Genomic DNA, 26,637 nt, shown 5'->3' with positions numbered 1-26,637 from the left:
TTTGATAGTATAATAAAGTCAAACCAGGAGAATTTTGTTTGTTGTGTGTAATGTTTCAGTTTGTCAGCTTTCTCTATGTAAGAAGGTAAGCAAAAGAGCATGAATGTTTAAGCTGTCAAAAACGGGGCAGTTAATTTTTGTTGCTGTTCATGAGGTCAGAAAGTCCTAATCTTGCTATGACCTATCGTAAACTAATGGCACAGATGATCATGATAAATTATAAATGTTTTTCAGCTGTCCTTGGTCATAGTATTTTAGATTTAAAACCCAGATGACTCTGATTATCTTTCATTTCATTTCGTTTCTGCAACTTTCATTGCAGTTTTGCAGGGCCGGTGGATTGAGAGGGACCACTGCACGATAGACAACAACCGGGGCGTCGTGACTTTGCGGCCGGCTCGGGGCGCGCGCTGCTCCGTGAACGGGCGCGCCGTCGCGGGCTCGTGCCGCCTGTCGCAAGGTAAGGCCCGCTCCTCGCGGGGAGCGGAGCCCGTCCGCCCGCCCCACGGGGCCCCGGCTTCCACACTGGAAGGCGTAAAACCCCCGGCGTATCTGCTGGGCACCACTAGCGTGTGCAGTGCTGAACATTTGCTGAATTACGTCTCTGTAATAACTTTGCTGCCTGTTTACAGGGGCCCTCGTTGTCCTCGGCAAGGTTCATAAATTTAGATTCAACCACCCGGCAGAAGCTGCTGCCTTAAGACGAAGGAGATCAGTAAGTCCTGCGGCTCCGTGTTTATTTTTTCCTAATACTTCCATTGATTTCCCTGATTATTTTCCTCTTAACAGCAAGCCTGACACAGATAATATTTCTTCGCGTCATCGTATTGACTTGCTCCGTTTCCTCCGTCTAATGGTCCGTAATGACACTGAACCTTCTGTGAGAGGGCACTGTAGCGCGTTCTCGCAGACGTGCTCAGCAAAAGATGGTGCAGATCTCTTGAATAATTTAGTGCTTCCTATTTCTAGTCAGGACTTCAGGGGGTTGAAACAGAGAGGCAGAATGCTGCAGTGAAAAGACCAAATTAGAATCTTTCCACTTTTGATCGTTTTCAGAACTATCCTCTTTGCACTCCCATTTCACTGCCCGCAATGGGGAGCACTAGAAGAAACGGAGAATTTATGGCATTAAGTGCCTGAGTGTTGTTGTCCCTGAAAGCACTTAATTGTTACTTACATCAGAAATAAATAAAGCATTTCTTGGTGTATTAATCACAGGAACTAACTACTGCAAGATATTATTTGGTCAGCTAGTTGAATAATACTTCAAAATAAAATTAGCTCTTTTGATGAAATGATTAGCATACATAACTAAAAGTCTGACTTTAAAAATGTAGATTTTCCTGTTAAAGATGTTGTCATGTTGCAAAGTGATGTTGGCAAGAAACTTGCTTTTAAAACAGATTATCACATAATAACATTTTACACTTTTTGCTCAACTGCACTTTTGTGCTCACTTCTGTAGCGGAGACAGAGAGTTTAACTTTGGCTTGCTTTTGTTCTTTATTTCTTGATTAACGAAACAAGCAGCACATTATAACAGAGCTACAAGAAGAGATGTACTCAGTAACAAATATTTAACAATTTTACAAAATAGCAAAGACTAAGCAGAACTATAACGAGATTGTAAGCTCACATGCATATTATAAATTGTAAGCTGTCGTGCATAATACACAGCATTGTATGCAGCAACAGTGACACTGGTGAGAAGCTCCTGGGTTGCTGTGATATTTTGTTCTTTCTGTTCTCATTTTGTACGGTTTGTAGCTTACGGAGCCACCAGCCGTTCTGAGCCGTGGAACTTTGGACTGGCTTAACTTGGATGGAAATTTCACCCATTCTCCTCGCTATATCCCTTCTCCTCTTGAAAAGTAAGTTGGAAAAAATATATATTTCTCCTGTGGGACAATGGCTGGAACCAGGACTTGGTTCAGACAAAAATGAGTTGCGCATAGAATAGGTCCCATCATGTTTACAACTATTTAGAAGAAAGTAAGTGTCCAGGAAAATGCGTGGGTCAACTGCTTAATTTTATAACTTTATACTATCCAAACAACAAACCTGTTTTTTTTTTTTTTTTTTTTTTGGCACACAATCAATATTGATGTACAATCAAGGAAATAGAAATACCTGGATTAAGACTGTCAGGCAGTCTTAATTCCATTCATTTGCACATCTGTATTATAGCTGTTTTGATTTACAAGAAAATCTTTTTTTTTTTTTAATTACAATATTCTTACCTCATTGCACAGACTGGGCTTTTCTGGATAGAAATCATGATTTACTAAAGGTAATTATTACCATTATTACAGATTCAGTTCCCCTGCTAATTTGTTGTAGAACTCAGAAGCTTCGTTTAATCATAAATTCCCTGTAGCTCAAGTCTTTAAAAAAAAATTGAATAGTGAGTAAAGCACAGACCATTTCCAAAATGTTGAAAAGAGGCTTATATTCAGTGTCTCAACCCAGTGTCGCAGGTTTTCAAATGATTACCTCACTGAAAATAAAAAGCATTATGATATCGCGTTCACTTGATTTTTGTGAATGAATGTGTGTTACAGGAATAAGAAAAAACACATCCAATATTGGTTGTCTTTCACTTGAAGTAGTCCAGTCTTTTGTTTCACTGGAACAGTTTTTTGGCGAAGGTAAACCAAAGGGCTCCTTTTAGGCTTCTCCTACAGTAACCAATAAGCCTGCGTTTCTGGCCGGACAAGTGGTTTTGCCCTTGCAGGGGGCTGAACTGCTTGTGATCTAGACAGCTAACCTAAGAGCTGTAATATGAGAATAAAATGAGATAAGTGGTCTCTCAACAGAGCAACCTTTGCAAAGACAGGTCAGTGTCAAGGACTAAAAGGTGCGACTTTGTAGTTGGGAATATAGCTCTAAATGGACTAGAGTGAGCACTTGTTTGCTGCTCAGTGAAAAGGTCCCTCCAGCCCAATGTAATAATAATAAGGTTAAAAAAAAAATTAAAGTTAACACATCTAAATCATGCTGATTTTTTTTCACCCCACTAATTTGCCTTCCTCCTATGCTACAGCGATTTCCTCCAGGGGAAGATACAAACTAGGCTGTAAGCTTTCATTTGAATTTACCACATTGAAACAAAAATCTGTACTTGCAGCTGAATTACAGACAAGTTTTCCTACTTGATCTTTTGCAAATGGTTTGCAGCTTTGTAGCATGTGTGACCTGTATTTTTAAGGCAGAACTACAGCAGGATTTACCCTGAAACTACCACCAATTTAGAATATGCAAGAAGTCTAAAATATAATGAATTTGATGTCAGTGGCAGGTACTGTGAATACTCATTAGTATATTGAAAATTCATTGAACTGGGTTATCTTTTGGTGAGACGAAAATGGCATTATAGAAGAGTCTGAAAAAATAAATCCTGTCATAAAGTGCGATTCGTTCATGGAAAAAACCCCACAGCAGCTGCACACAAAAATCATTTAGAAAGTGCTGGGCTTTCGTGGCTTAAGTGCACCTTAGGAACTGATGGTATTTTGCTTTCTTCTGGAATTTTTATTTCAGTGCACGTAAACATATATATATATATATATATATATATATATATATATATATATATATATATATATATATAAAAAACCATATATGTTGTGATAACCTTTGCTTACAGTCCCTTGTCTCCTGTGCTGTCGGTATGATTATATTATTTTTCCTGTCCATTTTCACGGGGCTGAATTGCTGATGTGAGCTCTAATTCTACGTTAAAACATACTGGAAAGCAAGAGATGGAACAAATCTCTACCGGCGAACCCAAGTATGAGAGGTCGCGAGCGCGAAGCTTCCCTCGGGAGAAGGGGGCGCGTCGCTCAGCGGCTCGAGTCTCTGCCCCGCTCGGGGAGTCCTCGCTCCCGCCCTGCCCCGGAGGTGCTCCACGGCTGGCCGCGAGCACAATTTGTGAAATTCTACTGAAATGGAAAGGAAAAATGTCCGTAGGTGAAGCACCCGGTACTGTAGGGCAGAGCAGAGTTGTTACTCCAGTGTGGTGCGATTAACGTGTCCGAGCGTTGTGCCGGGGAGAGGGGCCCGCTTCGGCAGAGCGTTTGAGGGGTTGCTCGGTAAATCATTTACCCTCTGCTGATTGGGGAGTTTAGACCAACGCGGGGGGGGAAAGCAGCAAAAATCAGCTGCGGAGGCGTGTTTGTGCTGTGACTTAAAGCGACCCGCCGGAACCGCGCGTGGCGGCGGCTCCCCGAGGGGAAGGGTTCCTCCGCGCGCCCCGAGCTGGGTTATTTCGAAAGGTTTCCGGCCCTCCTGCCGCTGCTGCTTTTCGGGTTTCTCCGTCCCCGTCTCCTCCTCCGCTTTTCCTCCGCGTGGTTTTGCGTAGCCGGCAGGGTTTTCGGGGGCTGGAGGAGGGGATAGCGCCAGGTCTCCACTGCTGCTGCTGCGTCGCCCTTGCCTTGCCGCGGCTCGGAGAGGCCGGAGGGGAGCGCGAGGCCGGGCCGGGCCGCGGCGCGGCCGCGTCGGTGCGGCGCGGCGCCCGGGCTGCACGCGCGCGTGTGCGTGCGTGTGCGCGGGATGGAAATCGGTGCGTCGGCTCGAAACCCGGCCGCGGGATCGCTCGCAGCGCCGGGCTTTGCAAACGTGCAAAATGGCCTGCCGAAATCGTCCGCTCTGCTTTGTCATTAACTCTTCCGCCGCTGGAAAAAGTCTTCAGTAAGCGAGAAGTGGGACTCGAGCCCAGGCAGGCAGAAAGGCGACACTAACTTGCCTGAGGTCTTTTTTGAGAAAGTTGGTGAATTCAGCTTTAAGCAATGGTTTTTTCTGAGTTTTTTTCCCATTTTTTTTTCCTCGCTCGAGCCGTTATTTGAGCCTGCAGACTTGGTTGCAGAAAGCATTTTGCCTCAGCGCGCAGCTATCGCTGCCATAGTTACTGAAAGCTGCATTACGCCGTAGGAGCCGCCAGGCTCTGCAGCAGCAGTGCGAGCGCTGGGGCAGGAGCGGAGGAGCGCTGCGCAGCGGGATCCCCGCGGGCTGCCGGCCGAGCGGGCCGGAGAACGTGCGGGTTTACGAACGGCTCGTTTAGCGTGCGTCACGCCAACTTTGTGGAGAGAAAGGCGAGCTGCAAAGACAGCCCAGCAGCGTTGGTCTAACGTGAAGATCTTTGCAGTAATTCGTTGTTGCATTTAGTTTAAGGTCGGTGTCTTTTTGTTGCCGTCGTTTTCCTTGCTGGTTTTAGGGGTTTGCTTGGGGGGGGGAGGTAACTGTTGACACTTCTTGCTGCATTTGCTGCACCTAGAAATCTGCATGCATTTATGTGTTCTCTGCAGGGATGCCTCTGCCCGGGGTGTTTTGATTGCTTTTTTTTTTTTTTTTTTTTTTAACGTGCTCTATGCTGGTCCAGTGAAATGCAGTGCTTACATATGAGAGAAGTCTTGATAGCTGCAGAAATGAAGCTGGTTGTCTTAGGTTCGTCCGGAGGTTGTATAATTTTCTTCCCTGCCAGAACTGCGCCGGGCGCAGGTTGTTTACGGGGAAGGCAGCGGCACAAGCTCGAGCAGAAATCAGGCTGTGCTGGGCTCCTGTGCCACAGGATTCCTGTGCTTCAGGTCTAAATCTTACCAGGTTTAAGACATGTTTTAGCATAAAGAAATGAGTGACCTCCTCTACCTATTCCAGAATATGGTTATGTTTTTTTCATAAATTAGTGATGTTTGGGTTCAGTTTGATTATTTGATTAATCAAATACGTATTTCGCAAGCTGATTGATCTTTAAATCGTCTATTTGGTGATTCAGCTACCAGGCTCTCTGGGCCGTTGTCACCTTGTTTTTAGGTTTAGTTTGTGGTGTTATTTTCACAAGGCAGCCAGGGTATGTTGATGTGATGCGATATGTTCAAAAGCACAAGAGGAATATTCTGAATTCATGTCCTTGGTTTTAACAGCGTCTGCAAGAGGCAGGTCTGTATCCCAAACCAGCCAGGCATTTTGTTCGCAAGAGCAGTAGACTCACCACTAGTTTAAAAAAAAAAAAAAAAGAAAAGAAAAAAAAAAGAACACTCCATCTTCTGCCATACCTGTATTATGTAAGTGGCAGTGCATGAATTTTCATTATCTTTTTGTTCCACTTGAGAAACCATCTTTAAGAAGCAACTTCATAAACGCTGTTTAATGTTCAAACTCTGTATTCAGATATTTGGACCTGCCTTTACTGCCCTCTCTCGTATTTTTTTTTTGTTTGTTTTCTTTTTTATTTGCTTGGTTTCTCTGGCAATATTAAAATTAGGAGACGGGGCAAAGACACTGAAATAGCAGCAGAGCCATGACCGGTGCATACGCCCTCACCAACGGTAAGACAACCCACCTACTTCTACTACAGAAACTTTAGAGGAAGAGATAATCATGGCATCAAAACGCACATTGTAATGGCAGGGTATTTCTGTCTGCAAGGCTTAGGCTGGGGTATGGGTATGTCCTTGTATCCTCTGCCTGTAGGAGGCTCGGCGAGAGCATGGTGCAGCAGCAGCAGAGGTTTGGGCAGCCCCGGGCTGCGCTGCGCGTGCACACGGATGCGCCTGTCGGGGAGGCTCTTCGGCTTTCCCGACAGTTCAGCAAAAAGCCAACACCACACACGTGAGCGACTACACGAGCGCCGCTGCAAGCACGCGCAGCTTCGCGGGCTTTGTTTGCACCAATTTTTTTTTTTCTCTGATGTTTGGTAATATGGGGGTAGGGGGCCAGTGCTGTAGGAAGGCACGTGAAGAGCTGGTTACCCTCTCCTAGCTGTAAACAGGCATTACCTAACTCCCTCTGCAAACATTTTGAGGTCTTTGGGTTGAAATGCAGCATCAAATTGGTTCATCTACTTAAATGTTCTGATTTTTGATTTGTAAACGGTTTAAAATATTGTAGATTGATTTATGGTAAAGCATAGCTGAGACCAAAAAGTCAGTCAGGAGCAACGCAAGAGATTTTATGAAAGGAATCTTATTATATCTAGTTTTGGAAAACAGTTGCAGAATGAGAATTCTTTGTTTACTGTTTTATTATCAAGCTCTGCTTTTTCAGCCTTACTGGCCCTGACTTACTCAGTCTCCTCATTTTCATAGGGAATACTGCTGCTAATGATAAAGGAATAGAAATCAGCTCTCCTAATACGGGGTTGTTTTGGTATTTGGTAAGGTTAACAGATCCTCTTCGCTCCTCTTGGATGAATGTACTTGCTTCTTTCAAACATGTTGGACTAAGTGACTTGCCCAAGGTCATGCAATTGTTTGGTAACAGTTGTAGGCTCAGATTTTCAAATTTCATACCTCCATAAGAACCAGAGCTTTCATATGTCTGTTAGCAAAACAGGCTAAAGACTACCTCATCCTCCGAGTGTGTGCAGAGACTTAGCATTTACCAGTGCTATTAAGGTTTATTTTTTTTAAGGTACAGCAAGAAGAGACCAGCTGGTATCAAGGCTCTTTTACATTAAGTAGTGTTTAAGCATCAGAGGCCCTGGACACTTGTGACCAAATATGACTGCTCCAAAGTTAGAGAAGTCTTCTTTCTCCTATCAGTACTTTAACCTCCAGATTATATTGCTGAAATTCCTATATTATATAAGGAACATATCCTGGAAGGATTCAGGGCAAGCTTCCCTCAGAGTTACCATAAAAACCACGGGAGCTTCTCCTAAATAAGATCCTTCAGGTTTACCTTTATGTTCAAAAAGCGATTCCTCCTTACTGAACTGACCTCTGAGTTCATCTTGCAGTTGCAGATGGCAGGGGGAGGGCGGTCTGCCTTATGCAGCAGTGATGGTGTGTGTTCTTCAGGCCAGATGTGGTTTCTCATGGGTGAAAATGACTTGAGATTTGTAATCAACATACAGAATCTTTTGTGCAGCAGTCAAGCGTGAGTTCAGACCTCTTGCAGGTGAATTACAAGCTAGAGATCTCACTGTGATTTCCCAGGGCTCAATTTCTGTTCGTTTTAGAGAAGAAATCACAAATCACAGATTGCTCAGCAGTCAAGCCAAGGACTGTAAGCGTCATGGAGATGCTCGTTCTTGTTGTAATTTGGTTTTGTGGGTCCCAGAGAGATGAAGACCATTTAGCAGATGGCAGTACAAAGTTTGCGCTCTGGCTGTTGACGCAGTATCAAATCAGTTGAACAGAAGATGTTATTCTTAATCGTTTTACCTGCTAATTACAAAGCAGCAAAGTTCTTTTCAAATATAAGAATTTGTTGCTGTAGAAGTGACTGCTGCAAACACCTGCTCATGGTTCTAGATGGAGATGGTCAGCTAAATTTCTATGGAGCAATGGCTGAATGCTCTTCCCGTGCTTTTGAAGATGGCCTCCATAGTGGTAGTGATTTTACAAACAACATGGTGTGCCACAACATTCCCTTTGAATTTATATTTTTGTTTTCCTTATAGCTTCAAGGACTCTTTGGTATCTTTGCTCTGTTTAAAAGAATGAGTACGCTTTAATACATCGTTTAATTCATTAGTAAAATATTTTAACAAATCTTTTTGAAGATTTAAATTTTGAATTTACTGAGGTAACAGTTTACAGGTAACTGAGTTTACTGAGTAACCTGTTTACAGGTAACAACTTGGGTTTAGAAACAGAAAAGCAAGCAGAGATCATGCATCACCTTCGTAAATATTACTTTAACATTAAGAAATGGCTGATGTACAGAAAGGTAGAGTATATATCCCTTTTTCCAGAGTGCCAATACTACCATGCATCAAGGTAAAACCAGATTATTAAACTAAGATTTTTTATTAAGCTTATTTCTAAGCTAAGAGTACTTTGATTGTTACAGAGAGTGTGTCTGTGTGTGCATACGTGTATAATTTTGGCACACAGTTGGGAACCAAGCTTGTCGGGGGGTTTTAAGCGAGTTTTTCAGAAGTTAGTCACTTTTCTGCTTCAAGCAGAAAAGCAGTAACCTAATGTAGTGGTGGCATCTGGCAGAGAATTGGGTGAGATATTGATATAAAGAGATACAAAACTTTTATATGTAAGAGACAGAAAGCTTTTTTGAGATGTACTTAGTGAGATACTTTTTTTTCTTGGTACTGCCAGAGAAATCTGTAATCTCTGACTGTAATCTCAGCAATTCCTGTAACCCTTTCTAAGTCAAAGATTTTTGGTAAGGAAAGAGAAGAATGTCTATCATTTCTGTAAAGCACTTTGAGGTATGAAAAACACTGTTAAGAGTGGTTATAAAGTTTTCTAATATATAAACAACCCTTCTGACTAAGTTCCTTTTAGGAAGATCTGCAGCAAAATGAAAAGTGATATTTTTTTAAAATCATTTTTGCTATTATATTTCTGGCAATGGAATTTTCTGCTTCATCATGAGAAAGTTCGTGCTTGGTGACTTTCTCTGATACTGGTGGGGTTGTGACTTACTGTGACATGCGTATACACAGCTACTTCACCATCGTGAGTTTTTGGCGTAACGCACTCCTGTTGAACAAAACTGTATCTTGAATGTCATTTCTCTGCCTCCAGTAAGATGACTTCTTTTATTACAAATGTTTGGTATTTTTTTCTGATTTAAGTTTGCTGTCAACATTTCTAACAGCAGAAAGATAGATGCGGTGCATGAAGAGTACAAGCAGAAACTGAGAGACCAGGAAGCTTTCCACAGAAAACAGATTCAACAGCAACAGCTCTACGTTGAGGAGTTAAAGCAGCAGATCCTCGCAGGGCAGATCAAAGCAGAGCGGGAACTAGAAAACGACCAAGCACTGATCAACCAGCAGATCCAAGAAAGTGGGTGCCTGCCTCCTCCCCTCTCTCGCTTCCCTTTCGCTGCTATCTTCTTTCATTACTCAAGGTGGTTTTGTCCTATTTATGCTGTGTATTGTGGGTGGAACTTCTGTCACCACTTCTAGTTTTTTCCTGTAATTGCCTTTCCCTTGAGAGCATCTATCAAGCTCTGATAAACAGGACTAAGGGGGCTTCTTTGCAGTGCACCAACAGCACCACAGAATCACCGTTGCTGGCTAGTGCTGTGAGTTGGCGTGCTGTTCCCCTGTGTCACCAAACCCTCTGAGACAGCTGGTATGTGAAGCCGTGACGCACCACTGGACGTGTGCTCACTGTGCGTTTCGATAGTGGTGCCACCTGGAAGGTAGCACAGACCATCTTCACAGGAAGCTTTTACTGAATTCCACTCTGAAACTGATGGCTGTAGGAGAAATAATTGCGTAGGACCATAACACAAACTGAATTTTCTGTGGTTCCATGTGAGTTTTGCACAATGCAACCAAAGAAAATACATCTGAGACGTAGGTGGGACATTGAAGTTCTAAGCTAAAATCCCAGTTAAGGGAGGGGGGAGAGTTTTACCACTGTTTAATAGTCAGAACTTCTGCCCCCTTCTCCCCTGCCCCCAAACATAGAAACAACAGGAAACCAGTGCAGCACTCACACTATTGTGAGATAACTTATTTGGCCTCTCTAGGGATTATTGCCTTCTACCTTCTGACAATGCCATTACCTCCTATAGCCAAAGACTTTCAGGCTTTCTTTAGTTCTCAGCAAAAATGTGTTTTGAAGAATTTGAAACACATTTTAATTCATTTTATGTTGAAGCTGCAATGTTATTGTTATGTTAGGGTCTTTTGTCTATCTGCATTTTCCTGAGAGAAGTGGAATGGGGTGGGGAAATTTCTGCTTTTTTCAGGGTATTGATTAGCTGTTCTTCAGGGACTCTAGGGTGATCAGTGATGTGCGGCATATATGTCATTAAGCCAGAGTAAAGAAAGAAGCTGTTCTGGTCCTTACCTGAAAGTAATTGGGTAAAATACTGGTGTTACCAGTCTGACACAAACAGCAGCTGTATGCCAGTTATGCCTTGAAAAGCTCAAAATCATCTGAAATCTCAAAGGATTCCAAGCTGAGGGATCAGGTTTTGAATGCAAATAGCTATGTCGGAAGATGAAGCCGCAACATTTTTGGGGAGGCATTTCTTACTGCGAGTGACTCCTGGCCCTGCTTCACACACAGACACATTCAGCAAGACTTGAGTGGGTGGCATTCGACTGCCTCTTAAAGAGTTTTTAGACTGATCTAGGAACATTTTAAATGTCAATATGTTTTTGATCACTGAAATAAGGTGGTAGCAGTGTTCTTTCGTTGTTTTTTAATGAATTATTTGATCCAAGTTTTTGACGAGCAAAGTATGCCTGATGCAAGAGTACCTTTTCTACTTGGTAAAATCTGCTTTTGGTTCCTGGAAGAGGAAGATGCCTGTTAAAGTTTGGAGGTTTGTCAGACCCAAGCTCATGTGGTCCATTATCTTTCAGTTACACTAACCAGAGGGAAGAGACTGAAGGGAAAATTGTGGAGACTGGATGTAGCAGAGGTAACAGCTGGCTATGTAGGTAGCCCAGGGAACCAGCAAAGATCCCTCAATACTTCTTTATTTCATGATTCTGTAGACTTGTTCTTTGCTCCTAACCAGTTCTGCTATTTCAGCTGTGTTCATGAGAAGCTTAGCCAGGCAGGCAATTTTTCCCAGCCAGTTAGAAATCTTCAGTTGGCAGTTCACCAAAATGCTCTTGCCTTTTCTGCTCTCTGTTTCTCAGGTCCTGATGGAGGCGAGTTTTAGAGCAGTTTAATTAGAACCTTAGAGCTTGCAGGTCTGTTACAGAGATGCTCATCTGCCAAATATCTGCTTGCTAGAAACACACAAAAGAGGACAGATCTTGAGATAAAAAGTAGAGAAAACTGTTTTCCGTACGAAAGTTAAAGATGTTATTAAGAAAAAAAAAAAAGCTGATCATGGCTAAAATGCTTCCCCTTTATCCACAGAGTAACCATAGAGCTAGAATCCCAACCTCTGTGCATGTGCCATGTGCATCACTGCCAGTGCAAACAGAGCAGGAGACTCCTTGGAGCAGAGATTGCTCGTGATGTTTAACAAGATCAGTAGCCATCAAGCAAGTGATCCTCACAATGCCTGTGCACTAACGATAGTTGCATTTTTTGTATTATGGAAACTGCCGCAGCCCAAAATTCCTCTCTTGCAGCTCAGCTGCCTTACGTAAAGCTGCAGGTAGACCTCATTCATCACTTCAACCTTAAATACCTCTTACTTGCTAACCTCCTGAATATGTAAAGTTAGTTCCTTACTAAAGGACTGCAGATTGAAGCTGAACTCAGCCAAAAAAGTGTTGCTGTTGGGAAGATGGAAGTGCTTTAAAAAGCTTGTGCCCTTGAGAAATGTGCTACTTATGAAAGAACCTTGCCTGTAACTTTTCCATTGCTGTCAGCTATAGAGACTTTTTGGATTCCTCTGTGCAACTGACTGTGTATCTACTTACAGCAGCATAATATTCAGACAAGTCAAAGTATGCAAGCAAATGTAAAATTTTATTATCAAAACTGAAATGGCTGTTATCAAATGGACAAACTGTGAAGCATCCAGACCCTTCTGCTAAGGAAGTAGCAAACTTCAAGTTAATTAGAAGTTAAGAACAGTCACCTTGAGATAAGCTTAATGAAGTTAATCAATTGGTTTGTGAGAAGACTGTATTTATTTAGCATTGATGAAAGAAAGGGGGAACGTGCTTGAAAGGGGAGATGCTAACTATCTTTACGGAGTGGAGTGGTGATTTTTATGAAAAATATGCACCAACTAGTGGTATGAGCTTGTTTGGATATGTTCATCCTGGCAGTAAAGGTGTTGGTTTCACCTGCACAGTTGCCATGAGAGCGCTTGATGCATTTCCAAGACATTACATGCTAAGGTGCTCACATACGGGATATGTGGGGTTTGATCAGTCTGTTTTGGCAAGTGCTTGTCGGAGCAGATGTAGTTACAACAGATAGCAAATTTCGTGATTTTTGCTCTACCTCAGCCAGATACCACTCGGCACTTGTTGTTGCCTGAGAGGTTTCCATCCGATGGGTTTAGAGAGGCCGGCAGAACAGGCTGGCAAGTAGCTACTGAGAGGCTCCCTTACAGCAGCATCTGCAACCCACTCCCACGGCTGCCTGCCCATTCGCAGGCTGCGCCGTAGCAGGCAGCTGTCCCTGGGAAGGACGCACCTCCTGGCTTGAGTGAGGAGGGGTCGAGCCTTTGGGTTTGGAACTGCTTTACTGAACCTGCCAGTGATAAGAGCAAGCACAGAACTTGCTGTTTTTCTGGACTGAACACAAATTCCCTTAGCCTGACTTAAATTTCCCTTGTTTTCAGCATGCTGAGATAAACAAGAGAAAATTGTTTGCAAATATCTTTTTTGTTGTTGATTCAATCAAATTGTATGCTCTAAAGAGGAGAGGATAGGATCGAAGAGGCACAGAGAGTAATGTTTGTTTTAAAACAGTTCTAAAACACTCAAGCTCTATGATGAGAGGTCAATAGCATTTTAAGATTGCTGAAATACATATATTTTCACTCAAGATGTAGGGATTTACCATTCGAATGCTTGTTAGCATGTTTATGAAATTCCGTTTCCTATCTTAACATGGAGAGGCTCCGTTCACTTCTGTATGACATTCTCTTCTGCTTCCCTTGAAAACTCTGTTATCAGTACAAATACATTAATTTCCTAAGTAACACATGCAAACTTTAAAATGTGACTGTAGAGGTAGAAACAGTAACACATTTCAGAGTCAAAAGCTACTGAAGTCATAGTTCCTTAGTGTGCATATATACCCTGTGCCTGAAAGTGCACAGAATTGAATTTAGGCCCTTTAAATATTTCCATTTTAAGAACAAAAATGAGGTGATGATTGAGTATAATCTGTGAGAAATTTTATGTGTCACTCTGTATCTATTTGGAACATGTTTCACTTTCAATTTACAAGCAAGGTCTTGTCCACCAGTTTCCCTTAGCCTTAGCTGCCAACCCCCCCCCGCTCATCTTGCCTTCTTGCAGTTGGCTGAGTCCTTATCCCAATGGAAAGGCTTTCAGTAACGTGCAGTAATGATACATTCTTGTGTTAGTGTCAAGACTTTGCTCTACTGCATAAAAATTTCCTCAAATGAGCTTTCAAAACTGATTAAATTAAGAAACAAAATAGTAATTTTTTTTCCCTGTTATTTTTGCTTTCTTTCAATCATTTGTTTTACAGACCAGCAGTGGCTTATAAATGAGAATAACCGACTGGCTGCCCTGCAACAGCAACAGAGGGAGTTTGCTGTGCAAACAGAATCTACGCTGTGTGCAGAGGCTGAGGTGCAGAGTACTGTGGGGCTGGAAATCTGCCCTTCCCTGCTAGAGCAGAACCAGAAGAGACTGGTGCAGCTGGAGCTCTTGCGAAGATACTCCTTAAAAAAGGCAGAAAGAAGCATACGACGGAAAAAGGTCAAATTCCAGCTGGAAAGGATAGTCAAGAAGCAGAAGTTACTGGAAGCTAAGCAAAACCTGCAGCAGCTGGAGGCTAGCTGCTGGCTAAACGAAGACAGTGTGAAACAATCCCAAGTCCCGAACCAAAATATTGCAGTAGCCTCTTGGGATCATCAGCTGGAAAAGCAAAGGCAGTCATTGGGTTCAAGTTCCTTGCAACACAGGCAGCATTCACTCTGTAACCTCCATCTGCCCCATGTACCTGGGTAAGTTAACGTCAACAGATTCCTCTGGCGCTTTTTAAAAGTAATTTCAATTCAAGATATTTTTACTGGCCTCCTATAAGCCAGAATGCCTTTCAACTTACTGAAACAATCCTAAAACCGGTGATATCAACAAACTTACTATATTGTGTTTGTCACACTGGAGCTCTTTGTCACTTTTGTAGGATCTCTACGGTACATTCCCTGCTTAGCCCTATGATATTGTCTTTTTCTTTCTTCTCTCAAGCATTTTTGCACATTTTTACCTCAGTGTGAATGTTTTCTAGAACTGGTTTAACTCTGTGTTCTTACCTTGTTCAAACTGTTGGTAAATACTAATTCCTGCACCATTTTATCTTGATTATGGTCAAACTCTTCCCTTAGAGTATTTGTATCTTTAGAGTAATTCTGGCTTGGATTTTGAGGCTGGCCAGCCTTTCTCAAGCTAAATACACTTCTGTTCACAGTGCTAGAAAGGTGGGGTGCTAAAGTGCCTACCACAGGTTATTCCTGTAGACCTTGGATGAAAGGAATAGTTAACCTCTCCTAAGTGGATTTCTGCAACTTAGAACTATCCTCTGTTTTTAACTAACTTTTGCAGCTACTTAAATCTGCATAGAATAAATACCATATCTCTATTTTAGCATCAAGCCACTCATTTGTGTCACATAAAACATTTTAGGACGTGCAGGGGAGTAATGGTTAATGAGAGAATATATTTTTTTTAATTATTCTCTGCTAGAATTTGCTTTTGAAAGGCATTAAGATTGTTGCTTTGTGTGTCATTACTCTTAACTGCAAGACATGACTTGTGTGGAACTGTTGTAAAGTACATTATTCAGATGAGGATTAGGCTTTTTCTTTTTTTCTTTTTTTTCTTTTTTCCCCCAGTTGTCTGTTGACGAGGGAGACTGTCTCAAAGTTATCTACCTCACCAAATACTGGTCAATGCTGTGAAGGCAGTTCATCAGGGAAGCTGTCATCTGTAGAATATCTTTATAGAAAAGATGTTTCTGGGAGAGTTGACCTTAATGATGAAAAAGGTATCTCCTTTCCAGTCCAGAGGCAGCTAAGTGAAAAACAAAAACCATCCTCGTTTGGAAATAAAAAAGGAGTAGAAAAAGTCTCTTGTGATTCAGCTATTATGGCTCATATTAACAAAATTGATGAAAAAATGGAAAAGTTGGATGACAGCCCAGGGGAAACTGGATCTCAAAACCAGCCCTCTAAAGGATGCTCTCCTGATCATTTTAAAGAGAAAGATGAACCTGAAACCTTTATTACAGGAACAAGAATGACAAAAGCAAATATGTTAGGAGATTTAAGTCAGCCTGTAAGCAGGTATCTAGAACAAAGTAGAGCTCAGGTATCCAATAAAAAGACTGCAATGGATAGCAAAGCAAAAGGCCACGATTCTTTTTCAGAAAACTTTCCTAAAGAAATGAAGAAAACAGAGGTGTATGGAAAACCACCATTAGCACATCTAACCCAAACAATAATGAATTTGAAGAGCGCACCAAACTCAGTCTTGCCAAGTTGTGAGAAACGGCAAGAATTTCTGATGGCAGCAACATCAGTTGGAAATCTCACCAAGATAAACACACAGGCACCACTCTGTTACGTTGAAAAAAAATGGCGCAGTGCTGAAATGTTGAGTGCTGGAGTGTCCAAAATGGTGGCAGATGTGCTAGGGAACTGGCAAGAGGATAATGAAAATGAGATATCCGATACTGACAGTTCCTACTCTGTGGATTCTCTATCCTGTGCTTATGCAAAAGCCTTCGCAGAGACACTGAAACAAGAAGATTTTGACAGGAATAAATGTCTCACCAATCCAGAAGATTCTGAGAGTGATGACAGTCAAATGTCACAAGACTCTCTGGTGGAAAAGGAAAATAAAGCCAAAAAGCAAAATAAAAGCCGATTTCACAAGTTAAAGGCCCACAATGAGCCAGCTAAGCTTTACCAAAGCAGACCTGGTCATCATGTTTCATCTTTGGTGACATCCTATACATCACACAGGCGACTGGGAAAAGCTGAAAGAAGTTTTTCTCTGGACAGCTTGGCTGATGGAGAAGAGATGCCAGTAGAAGAGCTGATAGAAGAATCCAAATCTGATTCGTCTGATGAAGTGCCAGCAGAGATTTTTTGGAAGTTACAGTCTCCTAGGTCACCAACTATACAAACTGAAGAGCATGAACTCAAGACCTGTGACAGAGATGCAAAAGGAACAAATTATGATCTGAAGCTGAGCACTTCTTTTTATTTGGATACTGAGGCACAGCCTGCTTTCAGTAATGCTTGCAAGCAGTTGCTGAAGGAGACAAACATCTCTTTTGTAGATCAAGAGAGGTCTCTTGATAAAAGATTGTATTACACAAGTGGAAATCCATTGTTTACTACTGATGCTTGGCCTCCCTGTGACTTGAAGGGTGAAATCAGCAGCCCCAGAGTAACAGCACCTTCTTCCCAAGAAAATTTGGAATTTCAAGATGCTTGTCTGTGCCCTTTGAGCAAACCAGAGGGTTGGTTGAAGAAAGATGATCTGAAGCAGTCAGCTGCTGAAGTGTCTTTTGTTTCTGGCTCAAAGCAGATAAACAGAATTACTCATTTATCACATAGTATAAATGAAATAAATACAGTGTTCTCCTCTGTCACATCAGAAGTACCTTTACCTGAAACTGAAACAACAGTAGATGCGAGTGGAGTTTCTGAAAATGGATCATTAAATAGGACTCTTAAAGGATGGGCAAGTTCTGATGAAAATACTTTCTTGGAATCCCAAGATGTAGTGTCCTCATTTGTTAGTTCAGTAGGACCAAGCTCTTCTTTTCTTTCTATTTCAGCAAAACGTGATTATTGTGAACATTCAAGGTCAACTCATCCTGAACATGAACAATTGAATGAATTGCCTACTTACAGGTCTACCACTGAATGCACACAAACATTCAGCTGTTTGGAAAGCACCTCCACTGCAGACTTCTTTTCTTGTGTGTCTGGAAGAGAAGAGGATTCTCTCCCCACAGCTCATCCAGAGTTGCCAAAAGATCATGATCTGAAAAAAGCATCTTTTATTTCCATGTTGCCTGTGCACATTTTGGAGCAGAGAAATGGCTGTATAGATGCAGATTTAGAAGATGATTTCTTTAGAACTATTGAAAAAGATGACCTAGATGATGGCTGCAATAACTTGATGGTAGAATCAACGATAACAGACACCGGAAGTTCACCTGTCTGTGCCCCTGCCACTGGATGTTCTACAGAACTTGCTCTTAATATGGCTTCAACACAGGCATCTATAGTAAAACAAGTAAAATTCGGAAACCATGAGCAGCTTGCGCTCTTTCCGAGACAGGAAATACCAACATGTTGTGATGAGGGTTTCTTTCTCAATGACACAAGAAACAAGACCTGCTATCCAGTAAGCAGTTGTTTGCTTCCAACATTTGATGGACAAGGAGCAGAATCAGCTGTTATGGTAGGTCTCCTCAGGTCTGGGGAGAGTGATCTGGAAACGGTGCAAGATATGGACTATGAACAAATGTCTGCAGAAGAAATAACAACAGACACAGATTTTTCTTCAGAGAAAATAACATACCAATGCAACCCTTCAGTTTTTGCTCGCAGCACAAGTTATGACCAATCTGCAACACCAATATCTCAAAAAGATATACTCTATGTGAAAACAAGCACAGACAGCTTGGCAGAGATTGTCTCAGAGCAGCCTTCATTCAGAGATAATGAAGAATACAAAGCAAAGGATGAAGACTTGTCTTCATTAAATCATTACGAATTTAAGAGCAAAATTGGTTTAAAAAATTATTCCCATGAATGTTCATTAGCAGACAGTCCTGCAAGTTGCTTATCCCAACATACTTCAGAAGGCTGCACATTGTGTGCTGATAACATACGACAAGAAAGCAGTGAAAGTAAAGAACACAATATCTTGAGTTCTCAATCTGTAGTTCAGGAAGAACTTTCATCCAAATATAAAAACCTAGTGGTAAATGAAGTCAGTTACCTCACAGTGAACACAAATGAAAAAGGCACTGAGGCCTTCGCTACTGCTCTTTGTGAAAGTACAAATAATTTGCTGCCAGAACCCAATTCAGACATATTTTACCAAGCTGCAATGAAAGCTAATCTTCAAAGTGCTTCTGAGACTGAAAAATATGATAAAATATTGGAGCATGTCACAATAGTGAAAGGGAATTATGATGATAGATCTAATCTTACTATGGAAGTTAGTGCCCCACAAAGTTGTTCTGGGGTATGTTCTAACTGCCTTTGCACAACATGCTGTTCAAAATCAACAGGGCAGAAAAACAATATGCATAAGACTGATATTTCTGTGGAATTTGATGCAACTAGTCTGGTGAAGACAGAAATTCAGAACAAATCTTTACTTGAATCAGGAGAGGAGAAAGAAGTCCTTTTTGAAAGTGATTGTGCAGACAGTATTTTGCCTGTTAGAGAGTATGAAAACTCAGAGTCGGGCGGAGTACTTGAATACTCTTTAGGTACTGTTTTCCAAGAGGGGAGTCCTTATGTGAGTGAAAAACCTAAGTTTTTTAAAAATGCAGAAACCGCTTCAGAAGAAACTATGGTTCCTTATCAGACTACAAAGGAAGAAATGACCAAATTGATGGATGCTGTAATCAAACTAGAAGAAAATGCACTAGAAAGCAAATCCAGACAGATTGAAAGTTTGCACGACTACCCAGTAGCCGAAGTCCAAAATGAAACTGTGGATAGGAGTAGAGAGGATTTTAAAGGCGGCCTATTTCAGAATCCAAAGAAGCCTATTGATATTGTAGCTTGTGAAAGTCAGTGTGAGTTTTATACAAACTTGTGCCTGACAGCTGCATGTGAAGAGGCAGAGAAAGAGGAATCAAAGGTAGTAAGCACTGGTATAGAGTCAAAAGCAGTTGTGTGTTCTGATAGTTGCCTTCAGACAAGTAACTTTTACCAAAATAAAATGAATGACAAAATAGATATTTATTCACCAGAGCTTACTGTTGCTGCCCAAAATGTTCCTTCAGCCAGGTGTTCCAGCAGCACAGATTTTACTCGGAATACTTCAGACTTCCTTGATGCTTGTGAAGGGCTTTTACAGAGAGACACAACAACAGAGAATGTGTTTAATACAGAGGACATAGCTGCAACAGTAATAATGACAGGTAGGCAAGGAAGTATTTTAGAAAAACCTGAAAATGAAAAACAAGTCGGTTCTAGCAATTTAACTGAACACTGTGTACCAAACTGCTTGGCCCATGAAAACTTTTATCAGGAAAAGAAGGTTAATGGATGTGAAGTGACTGGAAGTGAAGAACAAACTATCATGACGAATGCTGAGGGGCTGCTTGTTACAAGGCAAGAAGACATATGCACAGATGAAAATGTTGCTTTATTTACTGAAGAGACTCCAGCTGTACATCAGATGTATTGTGATAGAGATGATGAAATGGAAATTTTAAATCAATCTAAGATCCCTGAAAGATACCTTACGGCTTCAGGACTAGAACAGAATAGTCTGTCAGTAGATGACTCAAGGTTAACACAGGATTACCTTGATCGCATTGAAATGACTGAAGATAGTGGCTCAGTGGACTCTCTTATGGATATAAAAAACACAGTGATGAAAGACATCAATGCACGTGACTGCTCAGTTGGTGATAGTGCTGGAATAGACCAATGCAGAATTGAAAGAGACTCTAAAAGCCTCTGTGTTAAAGAGGACAACCATATGTATATGAGTTGTTCTATGGAATATGCTGAGGATGGCACTTCAGAAAACTTGAATGTAAATGTTGTTAGAAGTAGACCTGATATTTGTGAATCAGATCCAGTAGGCTCCAGAGCTGAGGATAAGAAGAAAGTGCATTTGATAAATGTAGAGCAAGTAGCTAAAGCAGAAAGAGAAAAGCAGATGTTTGTAGAAGAGACAGAGGAGGTAGAACTCATAGTTCTACAAAACCTGAATGAACTGTTCCCGGAAAACAAAGACAGCTGCCAGCTGACACAAGACAGCAAATTAAATGAAATCTTAAGAGAAAGCCAGTGGGTGTCTACAAGCTTTTCTAGAAATAATGAAAACACCAGCAAGCCACAAAATCCATTAGCAACACTAAAGTCTACTGAAAAAATTCAAGAAGGTTCACTTAAAGACCCCCTGTGCCAGTCTGTCAGTCATCTTTTACACCTTGGAGTAAGTGACAATTCCTGTCTTGTTCAGGATGTTCCCACTGCATTGAAAGCACATACGAAACCATCTGATAGCAGTGTTGGAACTGTTCTTCCTTATTATGAAACATTAATGGAGAATGAGGTCTGTGTTGGTGAACCTGTTACAGTTGACAAAAAGGGAGCTGATAAATCACTTTCTGAGAAAACACAAAGGGAAAGTGCTGCTTTCCGGCCAACCAGGATCACACTGGACAAACAGGAGAAAAGATCCATTAACACTGCACCTGATTCTGCTGCATCTGGGCAACCTGTCAAAGAAATGGACATCTCTTCTACTCCCTATAGTAAGGGATGTTATGAATCTGTAACTGTTGCACTTAAGCAAGGGTCAGAAGGAAATTCATTTTCTTTGGAAAAAGTAGATTCTTCTGAAGATACAATTCAGGATGTTAACAGCTCTCATGAAGAGCACAGCATGGATTTAATGGTTAACAACCTATCAAAAGACTCTTTTAATTCTGTAGAAGATGCAGCTCAAAAGGGTGCCATTGTGTCTCATTCAGTGCTCCTGGATAAATCAAACTTGCTTTCTCCTTCAGAGAAAGAAATGAAGGAAGGTATGAGAAAAGAAATAAAGCATTCTTTATTAGATGTCTCTTCTCAAAGCACATTTCACAATATTCTCAGTACAACTGAGAAAGAACTTCAGTCATGGAGTTTATCGCAATGTGATAAGGAGAAATATCTAAACACAAACTATACTATAACAAACAGTAAAACAGAGAATGCAAGGTTTTGTGATGTACTTGGATATCAGAGTGAGCCTAGAGAGATTCAGGAACATGGGACTTCTGAGGAGTGCTGTGTAGACCGTCCAGAGAGCACTGTTTCCGAGCATACTTCAACCCTTTCAGAAAGCCTGAACAAGTCCCCAGGAGAAAATGCACATTGTAGTGAAGAGTTTCTAAATTACAATAGGAATTCCTATACTTCTGAATACTCTGCTAGTCGCCTAAATAGCCCAGTCTCATTTGCAGATTTTTTAATCAGCAGCAACAGAGACAAATGTAAAAATGATGCTGTTCTCTTTGAAAAAGCAAAATACTTCGAAAGTGAATCAACCAATTTAAGTGTGTCTGTACCTCTTCCTGATGTTTGCTCTCTAAATCAAAAAGGAGATGAAAGGAAAAATAATTCTGCAGTTACGGTGGCCAGAGATGCTCAGAATAATAAACTCTCTGAAGAAGTTGTGAGAACAGATCAAAAGGGGGAAGCAACTCAAGATTCCTTCCAGAACTGCGATGATGAAAGAGAAAATAAAATGCATGAGTATCTAGAGGACTACACTTGTGCTTCTAATGTGACTGTACCAGAATCAGCCTTGCTTGCTTTTCAAAGCCTGGGACAGATTTGCAGCAAAGAATCAAAGTCTCTTCCATCCTACTCTGCAGAAGATATTCCAACCGATGCACAGTTTCAAAGCTCCAACAACTTTAATGCTTTTGACACTGCTTGTTTACTGGGTGGCTCAAAATCTCCAATATTTAGTCAGCTTAAGGACTCACTTCAAGGCAATTATTTGAGCGAGCAAATATCCTGTAGTTCTGCAGACCTGCACTCTGTAAAAGAAGGAGATTTTCCCCAGGCATTTCCAAAAGTTAATTACCCATCCTTAGCAGCATTTTCAGAATCATCTTTAACTGCAGATACAGACCTCAGTAAAACAGGCACATACCATGTTTCACATACAAATACTTTGAAGCATTCTCCATTTGCTGTTTTACAAATGCAAGACACTCAGTCTGATAAGACCGTGGTATTTGATCAGCCAATGCCGGCTTCAGGAAGTATTTTACTTTCTCTTGCAAAAGAAAACAGGCATTATCCAGTATCTGATACAGAATCATGTGAAGATTCTGCAGTAGATGGGGAACCTGTACGTAGAAGTAATTGTGAACAATTTGACAATGAAAGAGCAGTTGACCAGCATCTCTGGGGTAAAGTTCCACTACAGAAAGTTTGCACAGAAAACCCAGAGAAAGTACTTGATGATGGTGATGATGATTCTCTTTTAATACCATCGTTACCTTTTTGGGATACTAGAAGGGCAGTTCTTATTAAAGAAGGACAAATGAGAGAAGTATTTACCAGAAATGAGGAAGAATTGCATTCAAATACTGAGGTTGAACCTTCTGCAGTAAAGGGAAAGCAGAGAAAAGTATTAAGTAGAGAACCTGTAGAAACGCAAACTATGGTATCTTCAAATTCTCTGAATGAGTTAATAGGTCCACAGATTGCAGTGGTGCAAAATCTGTATCCAGGAAATGTTAACGTGGATCCTGAACCCATGTCCAATTCATGTGGTCCAACATGTGCCACATACAGCAGTAGCACTGATTCTAGAGGACTGTATCACACTGTCTCAGGTTTTGAAAAAAGGCCTGTAGATCTGCAAGGCAATTGTCAGTTTGTGCCTACAGGTGATAATCCAAGTAGAACAAGTACAGATGGTAGAAAAGAGATTTTACTTTGTAAAAATAATACAGCTTCAAGCGTTGATAGCTCTGCTGATGATGCAGACAATTGTCCAAGAACAGGAGAACCTCTACAGTCAGAAAGACTGAAGTTTTCTGTAATGAATAATCAAAGTACCTCCTTAAAGTTTTTACCAGAACACTATGATTTGCCTCCACAAGAATTCCAATTGGTACAATTCAGGAGCAAAAAATCGTATTTTTCTACACAGAATACAAAGAGCTCTAAACAAAGTGAACAGCGACCTTATTTACAAAGTCATAGACTATCAGCCCCAGCTATTACTGTGATCTCTGATATGGAATACACTTTGGAAGCTTCATCTAAGGCAGATCTTTCATCATGTCCTGCGTCTAAATCACTACAAGATTTAAATATGAGTGTAGAGCCTCCATCACCAACTGAGGATGATCTTCATGGAATTGAAAGATTTTCAAAGCAAGAATCAAAGAATTTTCTACAAGTTAAATCTAAATCCAGATTTCAGCAGAGAATGAAACAAACTAAGAAGTCTGCAAGCTATAATCCAAAAAGTTTACAGAATTGTGTGGAGAGAACTCAAAGCAACCAGTTTTTAAAAGACTGCACTGTTCATCCTCCATTGTCTTTACTGCCCATAGCTCACCATTCTGTGAGTACAGAACCAACTATCCATTCAAAGAGAAGTTCTGTAGCTCAGTGTAGTGAAGGGAGAGTTGAAGAAGCTGGATACCAATCAGAAGAAACAGATTTGTTTTTACAAGACAATAAAGATGCAATGCATTTTAGTTCAAGTGATATCAATCCATATATTCATCCATGGCAACAAGATGGATCATGCAAGATTGGCTGGAAGCAGTATGTTTTTGGAAGCGCAAGTGATGTCTCTTGCAGTCAAATTCCTTTAAACCTAGATAATCGTAAAGTTATAAGATGTTCTAGTGTGGACAATGGATTGAACTCTCAAAATTCTCCTTTTCGTTCTCATCTCAGTTCATATGCTACAGCAAAAGTTTTATCAAGTGCTTTAAGCAGCACTGAAGATCTTCAAGGATGGGACAATATCAGGCAAGGCTTTGAATCTGCATACCCAAGTGACAGTACCAAGCAGTATAGCAGTGTATCCAGTGAAACACTGGAAACTAATCCCGAAAATAATGTTGCTGATTTTGATAATGCTCCTGCACAGCCTGGTAACTCTTCAGTGCAGGTTGATGAAATCGTACTGTTATATCCTTCTGAGTCAGAAAGGTCTTCCAAAAAAGCACCAGGAATTACATGTGAGCAGGGAACACAAACAGCAACTACAGGAAGGTACAGAAGACAGAGAAGGCACCAAAGAAGCTATACAGATGTTTCTGCAAGAAAGCAAGAAACAAGCAAAGATCTATTTCAGCAGCCTTCTTCTTGGGCAAGCATGCAGAACCTGTCCATGCATCTTTCACAGCTTCTTCAGAACACTTCTGAGCTTTTGGGCAACCTCTCCCAACAAAATATTATAGACAGTGAACACAATGCCAAAATCAAGCAAAAGGGAATGGAAGAGGCTGTAAAGGCTACTAGATCAGATAGCTGCACTCAAACTACAGCAGATATAGGCATTCAAACTGAGATTTTAGAACCTCAAAGCAAACACGAAGAAAAACTAGTGCAGGCAAAAATGGAAAATGAATTGAGGGCAATTCAGGCAGGAAACATTGATTTGAAAGGGACTGGGGCAGATGCAGTAGGTAAGATTCCCAAAAGGAAAGAGGAATTGCTCTCTCTCAAAGACAGAACACTAGAAAGAACTGAGATGAGAACCCTGAGTAATCCTGATTTCCATGACAGTCTTGACAGTGTTTTGGAAGATTCCTTTATGCGTCTGCCTCTTTTACCCAGAACCTCCACTCCCATCTTAGGTTTTCAAAAAACATTAAATGCACAGCAGAATGTGGCTTTTGCTAGTACCAGAGTTTCTTCTATTGCATCATCTTTGCTGAGATCAGGGCAAGATGAGTCTTCATGCACTATAGTTAGCAGCCCTACTAATAGCAGCACCTTGCAATCTCCAGCATCTTATGCTGAGGATAAAATAACTGTCGATGAACTGGAGATTCCACTAGAAAGAAAACTTTGTCACAAAAACACCGTGTTAGTTGATAGGGCCTCTTCCCCTATTCTTACTCTTAGTGCAAGTCCCAACAGCCAGATAGCTTTTAACAAGTCAGTCTGCTCTTCTAAGGGGCCTTTGGAATATTCCAGTGATACTTCAAGTCCCCTTCACAGTCAGAGAAAGCAGAGGTCAGGACCGTGGTCTGGCGTGGAACCGCACGTGGACAACTTTTCACAGACAGAAGCAAACAGTGAATCAAGCACTTCTAGAGACAACACGGACACAAGAAAGACGTCTGGCAGTTTCTCAGATAAGAGTGCAGCTGAAGAGCTTTTAGGAAGAGGTGGTACAAAAGACTTGAAACAAAAGCACAGACTGTTGGTTGACACACACACTACAATTTGTGCAAAACGACTTTATCACTCTAGTAGTACATTAGAGGTGTCTGGCCACAGGGAGTTTTTAACAAATGATCTTGGAGACCACAGTCCACTGGAACGTTCACTTCGGTGTATGTATGTCACAAGGAGAGAAAGAGGCTCTTTAGGAGGAATCAGGCATGAGAAAACTGTGGGTAGTTCTGATACTGCTCTGATTCCTAACTACTCACCTCCAAATTCTGACTTACTTTTTCAACAAGAAATTAATGCCAGTTGTTTAAATAAGACAAATGCTGACAAATCCTCAGAACCTCAGGTAGAAGCATCTTCTCTACAATTTCATGATTTCTTTTGGAAAAATGAGAATAGCTGCCCTCTCCCTCTTTCTGATGTGAGCGATGTGCAGACTTCCTTGCAAGATGATAATACAGATTCCGTGTCTGAAAGTGAATGCAATACTGAAATCCTACTGAACAAAAATACTACTTTTGCAAAGCCTCACAGACCTCGGAGCTACAGTCTTCGTGACTTACCTGTACACAACAAATTTAGCAACTGGTGCGGTGTTAAGGGCAGTCCTCCGTCTTCGTTACTTAGCTTGAGTGGCAGTACGACTGATTTACGAAGTCAAGCAGAAAAGAAATCTAGAAGCAAACAAGCAACTGAAATGGAAGGAAAATCTCAGCTGTGTGAAAGCAGAAATAGAGAGATTGAAAGGCTTCAGAGAGAGCGTGCTCAGATTATGTCTGGCATACACCTGGATCTGCACCAGCACCCCCTTACCGTGGAACTCACCGAGGCAAAGCTCAATTACGGCCTTGGGGAGACGGACGCGCTGTTGAGAATCCTTCAGAGCGGGACCACCGATGACCTGATGTCAATTCCCATAAAGCAGCAACTTTATGAACGGTAAATTAC

At 41.3% G+C, this 26,637-nt stretch overlaps 1 protein-coding gene across 1 annotated transcript in view; it reads left to right on the top strand.

Annotated features, from left to right (window-relative positions):
• The window catches only part of STARD9 (StAR related lipid transfer domain containing 9), a 106,860-nt gene that overhangs the window by 69,246 nt on the left and 10,977 nt on the right, over positions 1-26,637 (top strand). The window contains exons 18-23 of the mRNA XM_062576256.1: positions 323-460; positions 633-715; positions 1,768-1,871; positions 9,562-9,752; positions 14,067-14,547; positions 15,436-26,628. Coding sequence (XP_062432240.1) covers positions 323-460; positions 633-715; positions 1,768-1,871; positions 9,562-9,752; positions 14,067-14,547; positions 15,436-26,628 — 12,190 coding nt within the window. The remainder of the gene's footprint in view (positions 1-322; positions 461-632; positions 716-1,767; positions 1,872-9,561; positions 9,753-14,066; positions 14,548-15,435; positions 26,629-26,637) is intronic.

Source organism: Rhea pennata, chromosome 5, assembly GCF_028389875.1.
Source record: "Rhea pennata isolate bPtePen1 chromosome 5, bPtePen1.pri, whole genome shotgun sequence".
Classification (NCBI taxonomy): domain Eukaryota; kingdom Metazoa; phylum Chordata; class Aves; order Rheiformes; family Rheidae; genus Rhea; species Rhea pennata.
This window is presented reverse-complemented; position numbering and strand designations above follow the sequence as displayed.